The 14,346-nt window shown below is 43.4% G+C and overlaps 1 protein-coding gene across 1 annotated transcript in view; it reads right to left on the bottom strand.

Annotated features, from left to right (window-relative positions):
* Positions 1–14,346, bottom strand: part of ATP13A1 (ATPase 13A1) — a 419,252-nt gene that overhangs the window by 347,453 nt on the left and 57,453 nt on the right. Inside the window, exons 3-4 of the mRNA XM_078681078.1 lie at positions 8,634–8,824; positions 4,537–4,609 (exon numbers count right to left, since the gene is read on the bottom strand). Coding sequence (XP_078537204.1) covers positions 4,537–4,609; positions 8,634–8,824 — 264 coding nt within the window. The remainder of the gene's footprint in view (positions 1–4,536; positions 4,610–8,633; positions 8,825–14,346) is intronic.

Below are 14,346 nucleotides of genomic sequence, written 5' to 3'. Positions count from 1 at the left end.
GGACCAGCTGCGGCCGATCTCCGCCGCTCGGAACGCTGGTCCTCGCAGTCCCGCCTCTACCCTGTCAGCTGGCTGTGTGGGTCCACAGGGCGCGTTGGTGCACAAAGCACGAGCAGTGGCTTCAAAGGGATATTTCCCCACAAGTGAGACTCGCCTGCGAGCGGCGCCCGCGGAGCGGGGGCCGCGAGGCGTTGCAGAAGGATCAGGCAGCAATTAGGGACAGCGCTTCCTTTAGCGAGGGCTCACAGGGCAAGACTCACTCCCCAGAGGTTTTGAAGAGAGGAGGAGGGGGCGGGAAGAGGACCAGCTGCGGCCGATCTCCGCCGCTCGGAACGCTGGTCCTCGCAGTCCCGCCTCTACCCTGTCAGCTGGCTGTGTGGGTCCACAGGGCGCGTTGGTGCACAAAGCACGAGCAGTGGCTTCAAAGGGATATTTCCCCACAAGTGAGACTCGCCTGCGAGCGGCACCCGCGGAGCGGGGGCCGCGAGGCGTTGCAGAAGGATCAGGCAGCAATTAGGGACAGCGCTTCCTTTAGCGAGGGCTCACAGGGCAAGACTCACTCCCCAGAGGTTTTGAAGAGAGGAGGAGGGGGCGGGAAGAGGACCAGCTGCGGCCGATCTCCGCCGCTCGGAACGCTGGTCCTCGCAGTCCCGCCTCTACCCTGTCAGCTGGCTGTGTGGGTCCACAGGGCGCGTTGGTGCACAAAGCACGAGCAGTGGCTTCAAAGGGATATTTCCCCACAAGTGAGACTCGCCTGCGAGCGGCACCCGCGGAGCGGGGGCCGCGAGGCGTTGCAGAAGGATCAGGCAGCAATTAGGGACAGCGCTTCCTTTAGCGAGGGCTCATTTAATCAATTTCAGAATAATGAAACTCAGAGCGAGCTAAGTCGGGTCACAAACCTGTCAACAATCTAACTAGAGGTAACAGGATGTCAATAATAGCGGTTAATATCACCCAAGGCAACATAAATACATTTAAATTAATTTGGAAGGATGAACGGTTGACAGAGCCCTGCCCAGAGTTGAACCTGTGACTTGATAGTTGAAAACTATTTTTTTGGCCTATACTGGCCAATTAAAAGTCTGAAAAGAAGAGCGAGACTGAAGCCAACAAGTGTAAAGCAATGGGCGGGCTCCAAGCCCTTTATCGTAAACAACAGTGTCTCACAAGACAGAGTACATGTGCTGTCACAAGCTCAACCTAAAATGCACCTCTGAAAGAAGTGCGAGCAGTGGAAAGGACATGGAGTGCTGCAAGGAAGCAGTTCTTGGGCCATGCTCCAAGGGAGTGACAAAACACACAGAGGAAGTGAAGCCAGCCCGCAGTGACCAAAGAGAAGCAAGGAGCTGAGTGAAATCAAGTCAACTAATGGTAAGCAATAGGCGGGATCTAAGCCACCAGTAAGTAAACAGAAGGTCTTGCAAACAACAACACATGCATTGTCTCAAGTAAGTCCTAAAAAGAATCCCAGCCTTATTTCTGCTTATCTAAACTACTTATGGATTTTGAAAGTTATTTAGGGGTTTTGGGACGAGGAAGTGTAGTCAGCATGCTGTCTGCAGCATTAATGTTCTCACTGACTTTCAACAGCTATTAACCCGTTCCATGCTGCCGTTGGCCATTGGCCGACGGCAGCACTACCTCGCTGGTGCTGCCGTCGGCCAATGGCCGACGCGGCCCCGCCCATTTTGCGGAAGTTCCGCACTTCCGCAAAATCAGCAGCGCAGCCAACGGGTTAAGGAGAGATTAGAAGAGATATCTTCCTAGAGTCTCACTTATTGATATACAATGTGTTGTAGACCATGGAGATAAAATAAATAAATCAATTGCACGACAGCTAGTAAAAGTTTGCTCCGAGGAGCAATTCAATAATCTTTTATCTTACTCGAACAAATTTTCATCTGGCCATTTTGGACTTTATTAGACTTGGAGCCTTAATAGAGATCAAATGATCACGCTCTATCTCGGTGACACATTCATTCTCATTGCCCAATTTCCTTTATGCTACTACCCTTCTCAGTTTCTTGAGCAACAAACAGGTGAGATATCCACATCATATGGATTTGTGCAGGAGATATAATACTCTGACTAATTTTACAACTAACACACCGAAAGAGCCTGGAGATCTTCCCTATTCTTGAAACTTCTAAAACGCTTATGATCAACCAGGAGCACATACAACAGAAGAATAAGACAAGTGAAAGCTAATTTCTTCAGAATACATCTTGATCAAGCCAGAAATAGGCACAAAAAACTATTCCAAATAGTCAAGCAGCAATTACGTAAAGCATCAAACCCATTAGACCCCCAAATTCAGCACCCTTCCTAACTGTGAAGAATTGGCTGCCTTCTTAAAGGAAAAAAACTGCAAAGATAGAGGATGAACTACTACCAGCGAATGATTTACTATTGGCTGCCTCATCCAGTTTCTCTTATACCTCCCAGTTCACTGAAGTGAGCGACCCATCCAGACACCCCTCCAAATACAATGGCTCTTGGGACACCTTCTCAACAATCAGCGAAAGAGACATCTACAACATTCTTTCATCATTAAACCCATCTAATCACTTCACTGATCCTCTACCTCCAGGATTATTCAAAGAGATCAAAGCAGTATTCTCCCCCTATGGACTAAGATTGTAAATGCCTCGCTACGCCAAGGTATTATCCCTCATTGCCTAAAAGCAGGACAAGTAACCCCCACTTTAAAAAAAAAACAAAACACAGACTGTTCTGATCCTAATAACTTCAGACCCATCTCCAACATCCCTACTCTAGCTGAGCTCTTAGAAAAATGTATCTAGATCCAACTTTACAATGACATAGGCAACGATCAACTCTTTGATAAACACCAGTCAGGATTCCGTCAAGGTCACAGCACTGAATCTGCACTTACCCAGGTCGTTGATGACATGCTAAAAATGTTGGATCGAAATGAATCATGCCTCCAGATACTACTTGACCTATCGGCCACAACATGATGGTCTATTAAAACTACTAGAACAAAGGATGGGCCTATCAGGGGTCGTATTGCAATGGTTTTCCTCATTCCTCCAAAACAGATCCCAGAGAGTCAATATGAACTAATCTCTATCTAAGACCCATGCGATCACTCTGGGTGTTCCACAAAGATCTTCTCTCTCCCCCCATTCTTTTCAATTTATTCCTGGAAACATTAGCAAACTACTTAAAATCTGCTAACATCCATTATCATATGCATGCTGATGATACTCCGCTGTATCTCAAAATCGCCTCCTCAGAGGACATTATATCCCTCAATGTCATCTTGCAAAACACAAATCTCTGGCCCACAGATACTCATCTCAAACTTAACGCTGCCAAAACCGAATTCCTTCTCATCTCACTGTCGAAAAACACCAAGATCGAGCCTTGGTTGAAACATCTTGCAGCCCTTAACTGCTCCTTTCACATCATAGACTCTGCTACATCCTCGGGTATTACATTAGACAAACATCTGAATACGCAGGATCACATTAATGCTGCCACCAAAGGAGCAAATTACCAACTGAGCATTCTGCGGAAACTTAAATCCTACCTTCCACATGAAGACTTAAAACAAGCGGTCCAATCTCTTGTATTGCCCAGACTGGACTATGGTAGTGCCACACTACGTGGCTTACCTCCATACAAGTTGGCCACTCTAAGAGCCTCCCTCAATGAGGCATCCAGACTGGTCTCTGGAACAAAACAAAAAAAGACACACAAACCCCTGAACTGGCTACCTTATGAAGCAAGAATCCAAGAAAAAATTGCAGGCTTGACACATAAAGTGCTACATTTCAATACTCCCAGATACCTGGCTCAAAATCTAGAAAAATCAGGGGGCTGCAGGCCATTGCGAAGAGTGCACACCCTGCTTCTGGAACCTCAATGAACCCACAAAAAGGAAACGGGCGCCAGAGTTTTCTCGGTTGTCGCACCTACGATATGGAACTCTCTACCACCAGATGTTCGCCTAATCTCCTCTACCGCCACCTTAAAAAAAGAAGCAAAATCTTTTTTACTAAGTTTTTACCCTAAGATAATTTATCTGTGCCTATGGAAAAGTAACCATCTTAACTTCTCTAGGTCGATTGGCCATCTTATTTCCGACTATATTTGAGATCAAGCTTTTTACACTATGTACCTTCATGTAGGTTTGTCATGCACACCTGTACCATATCAGTCCAATTGACACCCTACTCCTCGTCATGTAAGCGCAGAGATACCCACTAGGGTCATGTTTGTGCTAATCAAAACTTTTATAAATAAATCGCACAATTTTATATCACAGCAAAACAGTTTCTACTCCCCAAATTGTCACCAACAGCTTTTGAATAAACGCACTCATGGTCAAATATAAAGGACCAGTGCCCACTCACATGACGTCACCTGGCGTTGACGGTTATGTCTGCTAAAAAAATCTTGACAAGACCCAAAATATTTCAGGGTATACTTTCTTTAAAGGTTACACAAACATCAATGACGTATTAATATGGTAACAATGCTCTGGAAAGTAAATACTGAATTATTTACCTGAAAGACGAAGAACGGTGCCGTAGCCCTTTCCTTAAATAGCTTCAGGAATTCTGGGACCACCATTTCAGCCCTATGGAAAAAGCATGATGTATGTTACTGTAAATGTTCTGTGTGTATTCATATCCCTGTGAATTTTCAAAGGCGCAAAAAGCATGTGCAGGACATGATCAGCTGAAGATGCCATGCCTTTAAATTTTACTCTGGAAGATCATGCCCCAAAGAACTACACCAGCAGCCGCTTATCTTGGAATACGAAGAACACACATCACATTCTTAGTTAGCACTTACCTAGTTTCTGCTGAATAACCAGACTGATGGCAACAGTTCAACACATACATTATGTGAGGGAGAGATGTGGATTCTTTTAGAGGAAAAACATAGCAAAGGGGTAGCTCTTGTAACTTGCTTACCCCCCACACATTTTAGATGAAAGGACTTTATTACCAAGTGAAAAAAATGCAGATTAGATTGAAATTTTCAAACTATCTTAACCAATTTCCGGATTATTCACGAGAAGGCTTTCAAGCAGGTGCAGCCCTTTGAAACTATTTTCTAACCTTCATAAAGCTGATCATGCGTAAAGGTTTTTTTGTCGCAAACGCTGCCATTCGCAAAATAGCAGCGTTTGTGACAAAAAAACGGGAAATGCGATGCATGAAGAAAATCGCATCGCAAAATTTGCGATTCCTTAATTTTGCGCTACCATTTAAGGAATCGCAAAAAGCGATTCCTTAAATGGTATGTAAGAAACAAGAAAGTTTTGCGATTTCACACTAAGAAATCGCAAATTACCACCAACTTGTAGTTGGTGGTAATTTGTGAATTCTTTTACGAATGCATCTTTTGGCATTTGTAAAGGTGCCATGTGGCGCTCATACATGCCCTTAGGGCATGTAAGTGCACCATATGAGCACACATGTCAATTTCAGGGGGGTGCAGCAGGGTGTCCTTAAGACACCCCTGCACCCTTGAAATTATTCTCAATTCGCGATACGCAAATTGCGAATCGCAAATTGAGAATACCTTCCTATGGGCCTCCTGGCCCATAGAAATGAATGAGAAATTATTCCTTAATTGCGATTAGCAATTAGCTAATCGCAATTAAGGAATTTTAAGAAATCGCTAAAAAAATTGCGAATTTCTACATACATCATAATTTGCAATTCCCAAATAGCGATTTCTAAAAAATCGCTATTTAGGAATCGCAAATGATGGTGATGATACATCTGCCCCATGGCTCCTCAATGAGCTACCAGAAAGCTGATCATGCGTAAAGATAAGGCTCCTTAAAGAACTAGATTGGAGAACTTGTTTTTCTATTTCACAGTATAATAATAGCCATAGTTCACCCACAAATGTCGCAAAGGATGGGCATATCCTATCCAACAGCTAAATCTAACATAGTATGAGTCCAGCTATATAACCAATAGGTACTCATCCCATATATCTATATATATGCTGAAACTAGACTTTTGGAATCTGTTGCTATCGTTTCATCAGATACCAAGCACAGAATTACCTTGCTGAATCTCCTAGGAGGCAAACACGTTAAAGTGGGGAACCAGGAGAAGGAGATAATAGTTTATTTCCTAACTCTCTGCATGTGACCATACATTGAGAGATTCTGATTAAAATAATTTACTCTGTCTATACCTTAGGTCTGTTCTCTATTAAAAATGTGGGATTTTTAAAATAAGATTTAAGATTGATTATAAGGGGTACATCAGACAAAAAGTCTATAATTACGTTTCCAGGCAATCATGAAAAATCCATGCAAAGGTTGCAAAGAACCAATTCCATACACCCATTCTTAATTTTGCGAGCCAAAGTGATTTTCACTAGCTAGATTCACTGTACTAATAACCTATGCCCTGCTTTTCTGTATTTTATGATAAACATCGAAGTGCTCAAAACTCCAACTTGAAAGACTAGAAACAACTCACAGCAGGTTTAAGTTTTCTACTGCAGGTTTCAGTTCTCTTCTGCAAATCCAGAGAATTACTCGAAAAGGTGTTTTTTATTTACTATTGCAAATGTTCACTAAACTAGGAAGACGGATTTATCCTCCTAGTATCAGACAAAGGCATACAAAGCACACACAAAGCACACTGCTCAACAGAATTTAACAAACGTCAGCATTTTCTATTGTCAACGCTCATCAATGTCCAAATGTTTTCAGTGATGTGGTGCACTGTCAAACTGAAAACAAACATACTTCTGTTCTGGGGGAACAGAAAACCCCATCTGTTTCAAAAGGCAACAAGAAGGCACCAATCAAAGCTAAAATAAAACTGGAAAAAATGCAAACACTTATAACACTTTAAATGCTAAAATGGACTTGTATAGATTTGATTTAGTGCTTTAACTACTGCATTTTACTTCTGTTACTGCCAATGAAAAACGGGAACCTGCTCTAGAAGTATTTCTGATGAGAGAAAGGAGAGAGGAGACTTGGTTTCCCTGTACAGAGGCATAGAAATATTTGGGTGAGGACCACCCCAACTACTGAACAACAGTGTGTGGTGACTCAAGCTCTGTCAGAAAAAGCCTCTTTCGCACTGATGGCATGACATCATCTCTGTGCTCACTAAAGCATAGGCGCTACCAAGTATGCAACTTCACCTGAAAACATGTAGGACAAACAGATCCAGGAGTTATTCTTAACATTTTAACTGGTGGGCATGCAGGAATTCCAATCCTCTCCACAGGAGAAAATCAATGGCTACTGTTTTCACACACAAGGCATGTTATTTCCACTCAAACACCAGAAAAATATTGATCTCAGTGTGACAATAGAGTAATTTATATAAGACAGCACACATCTACTTGAGGCATCCTTGGGTGGTGTGGGCATTGTGGAGTGGTTATGACTTTTTATCTGAGATGCTCCATCATTTCTATAGGAAAGTGACAGGATGTGCCCTGGATGATACAACTTATCCCAACGAAGGGGAGGAGGGGAGAGAATGAATGGCAGGCTGCCTAAGGTTGGTAGAGGGGAAATGGCCCTGGCCCGTAAGAGTAGGGGCCTACGAAATCCTGTGGCATCTAACGAAAAGTACTGTCTGAATAACCTCAGATTTTTCATTAGGAAGAATGGCTTGGTTCAGATCGTAACTTGATGTCTACGTAGCCCGCTAGCATGAGTAACTACACAATGAATAACTCTCCTTCAGGTTTCTTTTTGTGATCTTTGGGGCAGGTCAAATAGGCATTATTGGGGCAGTGGGGCACGGAAAGGGCGCAGTGAGATGACAGTTTTTGCAGGGAACTTGCTCCAACTTGCTGTGCACTTGATTCAAGGGAGGTTGAATTTTATTCTTCAACCAACAGGATACAGTTGAGTTATTTCAAGAGGAGGCGTATGAAATAATAACTTCATATTTGGGTGAAACTTTAACCAAAACTGTTTTTGTACAAGAATTAAGTTTACAATGAATAGCTAGCAAGCTAAGAAAATGATATATTGAAAGAAATTAATAGTTACCAAGCTTTGCTTCACTATAAGAACTGAAGCGTTGCAAAAGATGGACCACATCGGCCAGAATGCAATACGAGGGCTACTGAATTAGGTTTCACTTAAAACTCACAGCTGAAGACTATTGCAGAGTGTCAGTCCTGTTTCGAGTTAAGCCAAATGGAAGTTTTTGTATTATTAAATATTATATTGTGCTATTCTCGTTCCACAGTTCCGGAGGTAAATCCTAAAGAGATGATGGATGAGGAGGTGAGACAAGGTCTAATGACCAATATGTTAACTGTGAAATCAGGAGACTAGATCTCAAACCAAGCACTACAAAGACAATTTCCACAGTGATCAATCAAGAGGGCTGGACAATTCCATAAATTACCATATCAAACATGTGTTAAACAAAAGTAAAATTTAAGAAACATCTTGCTTAATCCCACATGCACAATGCTAAATTTGATTGACATAAAAATGCGTGTTCTCATGTTTTTTCATCTTTAACTGCTGCTACGATATCTCATTTTGCACATGCAGTAAATTGCTCAGGAACAAATAGCCATAAGGCACTAAAACTACCATTACAAAAATGAAATGAAAGCCAGCATGTTTATGCCAGAGCACTTACTTGTTTAACCCATACTTCTTCTCAGCAGCTTTGAGGTCAGCATCATCCTGATACCCTTTTGCATTCTGGTAATGGGATAGTGGATACTCAACAGGGAAAGCCACTGGGATGAAGGCTTTCCGCTCCTCCCTGTCGTAGCAATACTTGATCTTCTGAAACTCAAAAGACAGAATCTCCTGCCCATCTTCCTCCTACAAGAAGGGTCAAAACACCAAAAGTAATCATTTGAATGTTTAAACCGTACACTATGCAAGTAGATAATCTCTTGACAACGTGATGCCTTTATTTAAAAATAAGAAAAAAACACTTTAAACATGAGATAAAAAAAAAAGACACACATACTCCTAAGGGATATGACGTAAAATCTATTGCAAACTTGTGAGTCAGAAAAAGTACAATATGGGGGTATGCGTGTAATTTGTCTGAGTTCTGTGCAATTAAAATAATGAATTAATTTTAACAGCACTCGGTTCCAACTGAAAGTAAGTATCTACCACTGTAAATAAAAAGTGTTCTAAATCAAAAACAAAATGCGCTCCGTTTATAGACTTTGGAACAATGGAAGACTAAATAAGCCAACTCCAGGACTTCCAACACCGACTGATCAGACTGGATTTTTAACAAAGATATTCACACTTGCACTTTACTGATCGTTGCAGGTGTACCCATCTTTAATTCTAATTAAACAAAAAAATGACATCAGACTGAGTTTGTCACCTATGCAAGAGCCCTTGGATAAAGGGCCATGCTTGGGTAATTAGACACTCAAAACGGTTATAATACTGGTTATATAGGGTGAATTTGCACCTCTTCATGCAAGATTGAGGATGGGGAGAAGGGATGTAACCAAGGATGTATGCAGTCGGTTTGGTCCAAAGTTTAATGCAAGCCAGTGAATGCACATAGGTGCATGCTGGCTGAGGGATGGTGTAGAAGAGCATTGGTAAAGTGGCACAAATCCAATAACGGGGAGTGACTGATTGATTTTACCCCGAGACAGATTATCATTTATTGAATGTTGATTGAGGATATGTAGGAAACCAATATTGTCAGCCCGTACCCCATCATATTTATTTCACCAAATGTGATGACTACAGTGGTTCACCTGCATTTACAGCGTTTGATGAATTCACTTTGTCTTACGTTCTATTCTGAAAACAATAAAAATGATTGTGTAATATATATATATATATATATATATATATATATATATATATATATATATATATATATATATATATATATATATATATATATATATATATATATATATATATATATATATACACACACATACGTTTTTTTATAACTCTTTTTATTGGCAAATGTAAGCTTGATGGTCATTACACCTAGGCTTTCATAACTTTTACAGTGTTGCATATATAGGTTCTTATACAAATATCACCACTTTCGATGTCATAGCATACAAGATGGTAACAATACATAACTCATTAAGGCATTAATGGTACGTCAAGGGAAGGGATAAAGGGAGGCTCACACAGGTTGCCACGGTACTCACCCACTTTGGCCAAATTGCCACCCATTTCGGGGGGCAACCCCGGGCCACATAGACTGCCTTCTCTTGCAGCATGCACCAGTCCATGTCCTTCTTCCATGCACTAAGCGTTGGAGGTGTTACCGCTCCCCACAGGCGTGCTATGTTACATTTTGCTATAGCCTGACCAAGTGGCGCCCATATTTTGCCTTTTGCTGTCAAATCTGTGGGCTCCCAGATGTTTAAGAGGCACCTTTTATTTATTTATTTTGAAGGTTTTATATAGCGCGAACAAGACTCTTGCGAGTATCAGAGCGATTTACATGACCAGTAGAAATATATACAGTATAGTGAACCACGAAATAAGTAAGTAATACATACATCTAGATCAAGAGAAGGCAGTGTGAAGCTAGTGCAACAGCAAAGATAAACATAAGGACAAATATCAGCGAAGAAAAGCAAGTAATACAGTACAGTGAATAGACAGAGTTCACGAGAATTGAGCAATGAGGATAGCTTTCACTTCTCTTTTGAAGGAGGCAGATGAAGGGTTCATTCTAGTTTCACTGGGCAGTGCGTTCCATATCTTTTTTTTATAACTTTATTTTTCCCAAAATGTGCATACAGGAATAAAACGATCAGTACATTGCAGAGTAGAATATCAGCAGCAGCAGAAAGAAGAACATGCACATCAGACCAAGCGGACATAATAGCAGATAATGATGGAAATGGACAAAGCATAGCGGGCATATCATAATGGTGAGGTAAAATGCGATCAAAACAGATTGGCAGTATTAGAGGACCACTTCTCTAGGAGAAACGGAAATGTCATATGCAACATAACCGCGCCAGTGGTAGCCATCGAAGGATGATCGTTAATACAAACACGAGTACCAGAACTCTTGTCTAGCCGACCCCCTCAGGAACAATACCATTTGCTGTCTGAGATTAAATCGGATAGTTTCTTGGCAATGTATTCACTATATGGGCCCCAAATGTCCACTGGTCGAGACGAGCTAGGAATCAGAGTGGAGTATTCTTCGCAGTTTACGTTACAGAACGCCAAACTACTCAGCCAAGCTCTCAGTGTTGGGGGATCTCTTGCTGCCCCATAGCAAAGCAACCTCCATTTTGGCCAACAGAAAGCCCAACGCAGCCAATTTCCTGACTGTCCGAGGGAAATTGGCCACAAGTAATGCGATCTCAGGGGTGGGTACTAGCTGCATGGAGAGAATGTCGCCGAGTGTGGTATGTATCGAGGACCAGAATAGGTGTATTTTGGGGCATGTCCAAGAGAGGTGAGCAAAGTCCGCAAAAGGAGCATCACATTTCTGACAGTGGTGGGGCCTACTGGAGTCAATTCTATGTGAATGTGCCGGTGTATGATACATTCTACAAAGAAACTTAAAATGGAGAAGTTTATGCCTACTGTTTAAAGAGATCTCCTTTGTTGCCCTAAAGCACTGTTCCCATTGGTCATCAGCAATGGACTTACCCAGATCCACTTCCCACGCAGCACGCACCTTAGTGTCAGAGATAGGAATGGATGCACAACCTTGCTTGTACAGTTTAGAGACTAGATGTGCACCTGAAGGGTCCATAATGAGCAGCGTCAATGGAGGGGGTGGTTTAGGGGCAATCGGGAATGAAGGAGATGTGGCCCGAAGCATGGATTGTACACGTGACAGAACAAAGGTGTCCATAAAAGAGCATTCCGAAAATCAGACATACTCCAACACCGAGAAGGCGTGGTCTTCGAGGGAACAGGTCTCATATCGTGCGAATGTGAAATTTTTCCAGCGTGCGTTAAATCAGTATCTCACCAGTTATGGGGAACAGAGAGGGATTCGGTAGGGGTAATGCCGGCGAGTACCACCGTTCCAGGCCTAGCAGTCTGTCCCATGCCCAGCATGTGGTCGATACTGTTTGAATGTCGTGGGGATCCTGAGGAAATCCAGTGGGCAAAATAGTGGAAAGGTGACGAGGGAGCACCAGGTCGGCCTCTGGACACCAAGATATTTGACCGAGTCTTGGCACCATTCAAGCGGAAATGTACAAGTCCAGGCAGACGTGCTAGCCGTGAGTGGAAAGATGACTGAATTGTGCCAGTTAATGTTGAGCCCGGAAAATTTACCGAAGCGTATTATTTCTAAAATGAGGGGTTCGAGGTTGAGCTGGGGCCTCCTAACATATAATATAGTGTCATCCGCATAAAGCGAGGTTAAAAGGGGGCCAGTGCGGAACTGCTGGCCACGATGTAGGTGCTTTTCTTGAAAATGGCGAACCAGGGGATCCATTGCCAAAATAAAAAGCAATGGGGACAGGGAGCAGCTCTGTCGCGTACCCCGGGATAAGGTGAAAGGGCCAGAAATCGTGCCGTTCAGACGCAATCTAGCAGTTGGCTCGGTGTAGAGCAAAGCCACTGTGGAGACAAAGCACTGGGGCATGCCCATGCGTCTGACGGATATGAAAAAAGGCCCCTCAAAGGAATCAAATGCCTTCTCCGCATCAAGGAGGACGGCGGCAGCTGGCGTGGCGGGGTCGATCCTACGCAAAACAGTAAATAAGGTCCTCAAATTGAGGGAAGTGGACCTATGTGGCACAAACCCGACTGAGCCGGTGAGATGATGGATTCCATTCCCCTGACAGTCATATCGCGAACACCTTGGCAAGTATTTTGTAATCGAGGTTCAATAAAGACAGCGGCCTATGGTAGTGTAGGGTCTCTGCCGGGCTTAGGAAGGAGAATAATGACCGCCTCTCTGAATGTTGGGGGAAGGCGTCCTACCCCCAGCGCTTCAGCATACACCTTCACCAACCGTGGAACCAAGATATCTTTGTATGCTTTATAAAACTCGGCGGAGAAGCCGTCAAGGCCAGGACCTGAGGAGCCCCGCAGTGCCTCTATGGCCTCCAGAATGCGGTCCTGGATAATAGGAACCGCAAACAAATCCTGCATATATCTTTCTAAATAGACCCTGACAATCTCTGCCAAGTAGTCCCCTTGATCACGCAAATCTCCAGAGATTCTGGACGTATATAGTGCCTTATAATATGAAAGGAATCCCATATATCTGGGGTAGAGTGTAGCAAAGTGTCATGTGGGACCATGATATCCGTGATGTAAGATGAGTCCCGAGGGGGACGCAGGGTCTGAGCCAATAATCTACCAGGTTGTTCGCCTTCCCAATACGCTGCGCTGTATTTTGCTTATTTAGGAACAATAACTCACGTTCTGCTGTTTACCTAAATTCGAGCAGAAGTGCCAGCCGTCTAGCCTCATCTGTACTGCAGGCGGCGACCATTAATTCTCGGTCCAGAGCGGCGATGTCTGGTTCAATGAGAGTCATAGTAGAACCCAAATCATGCAACACACCAGCGTGTTTCGCGAATCATACGCCTCTGATGTAGGCCTTGAACCCCTCCCAGAGAGCCGCCCAGGTGTCCACTGACCCAGTAATAATTTAAAAATAGTCCTCAATGGAGCTCCGAACTTCCTCGTGAAAAACCGGGTCCGCAAGCGCCCTTCCAGGAAAGCGCCATTGCCGCTCATAGCCACCCGGCCTGGGAACATTTAATTGGAGAACAACCGGAGAGTGGTCCGAAAGTGTACGGGGTAAAGTAAGTAGCCCACGCACCCAGCCTGCAATTCCCGGGGAAACTAACCAGTAGTCTACCCTGGTCCATGTGTTATGAAACCCAGAATAGTGGGTGAAGTCTGGGCGATGTGGGTGCAGTTTGCTTTCAATGTCTATCAAGGAAAAATGAGTGCATATGTCGCGTAGGGCTTGCCGGGAGCGAGTTTTAGTAACCGGAGAAGAGGAAGCAATGTCCCTGGCCGGGTCCAGCAATAAATTTAAATCGCCCCCCATTATCAATTGTCCAGGATCAAGTGTGAGGAGATGCATATGTAGTTCGTGGAAAAAAGAGGAGGAGTCTATATTTGGACCATAAACCTCAATAAATGAAATCTTGTGACCCAGAAGGGAACCTGTAACAATCAGAGTTCGACCCTCTACATCAGTCACAGTCTTGTGCAGTGCAAAGGGAACATGTTTGTGTATGAATATGGCAACCCCCCTAGCGGTACAACTGTAGTTGGAGAAAAATCTATGGGAACCCCAGCTCTTGGCAATGGAGGAGTGGTCAGAATCGGACAAATGGGTCTCCTGTAAAAATACAATATTGATGTTGTGCCGAATAATATAGTTGAGGACT

This window comes from Lissotriton helveticus, chromosome 1_1 (assembly GCF_964261635.1).
Source record: "Lissotriton helveticus chromosome 1_1, aLisHel1.1, whole genome shotgun sequence".
In the NCBI taxonomy this organism is placed as follows: Eukaryota; Metazoa; Chordata; class Amphibia; order Caudata; family Salamandridae; genus Lissotriton; species Lissotriton helveticus.
Note: the sequence above shows the minus strand (reverse complement) of the source record. Positions and strands in the feature narration are given on the sequence as shown.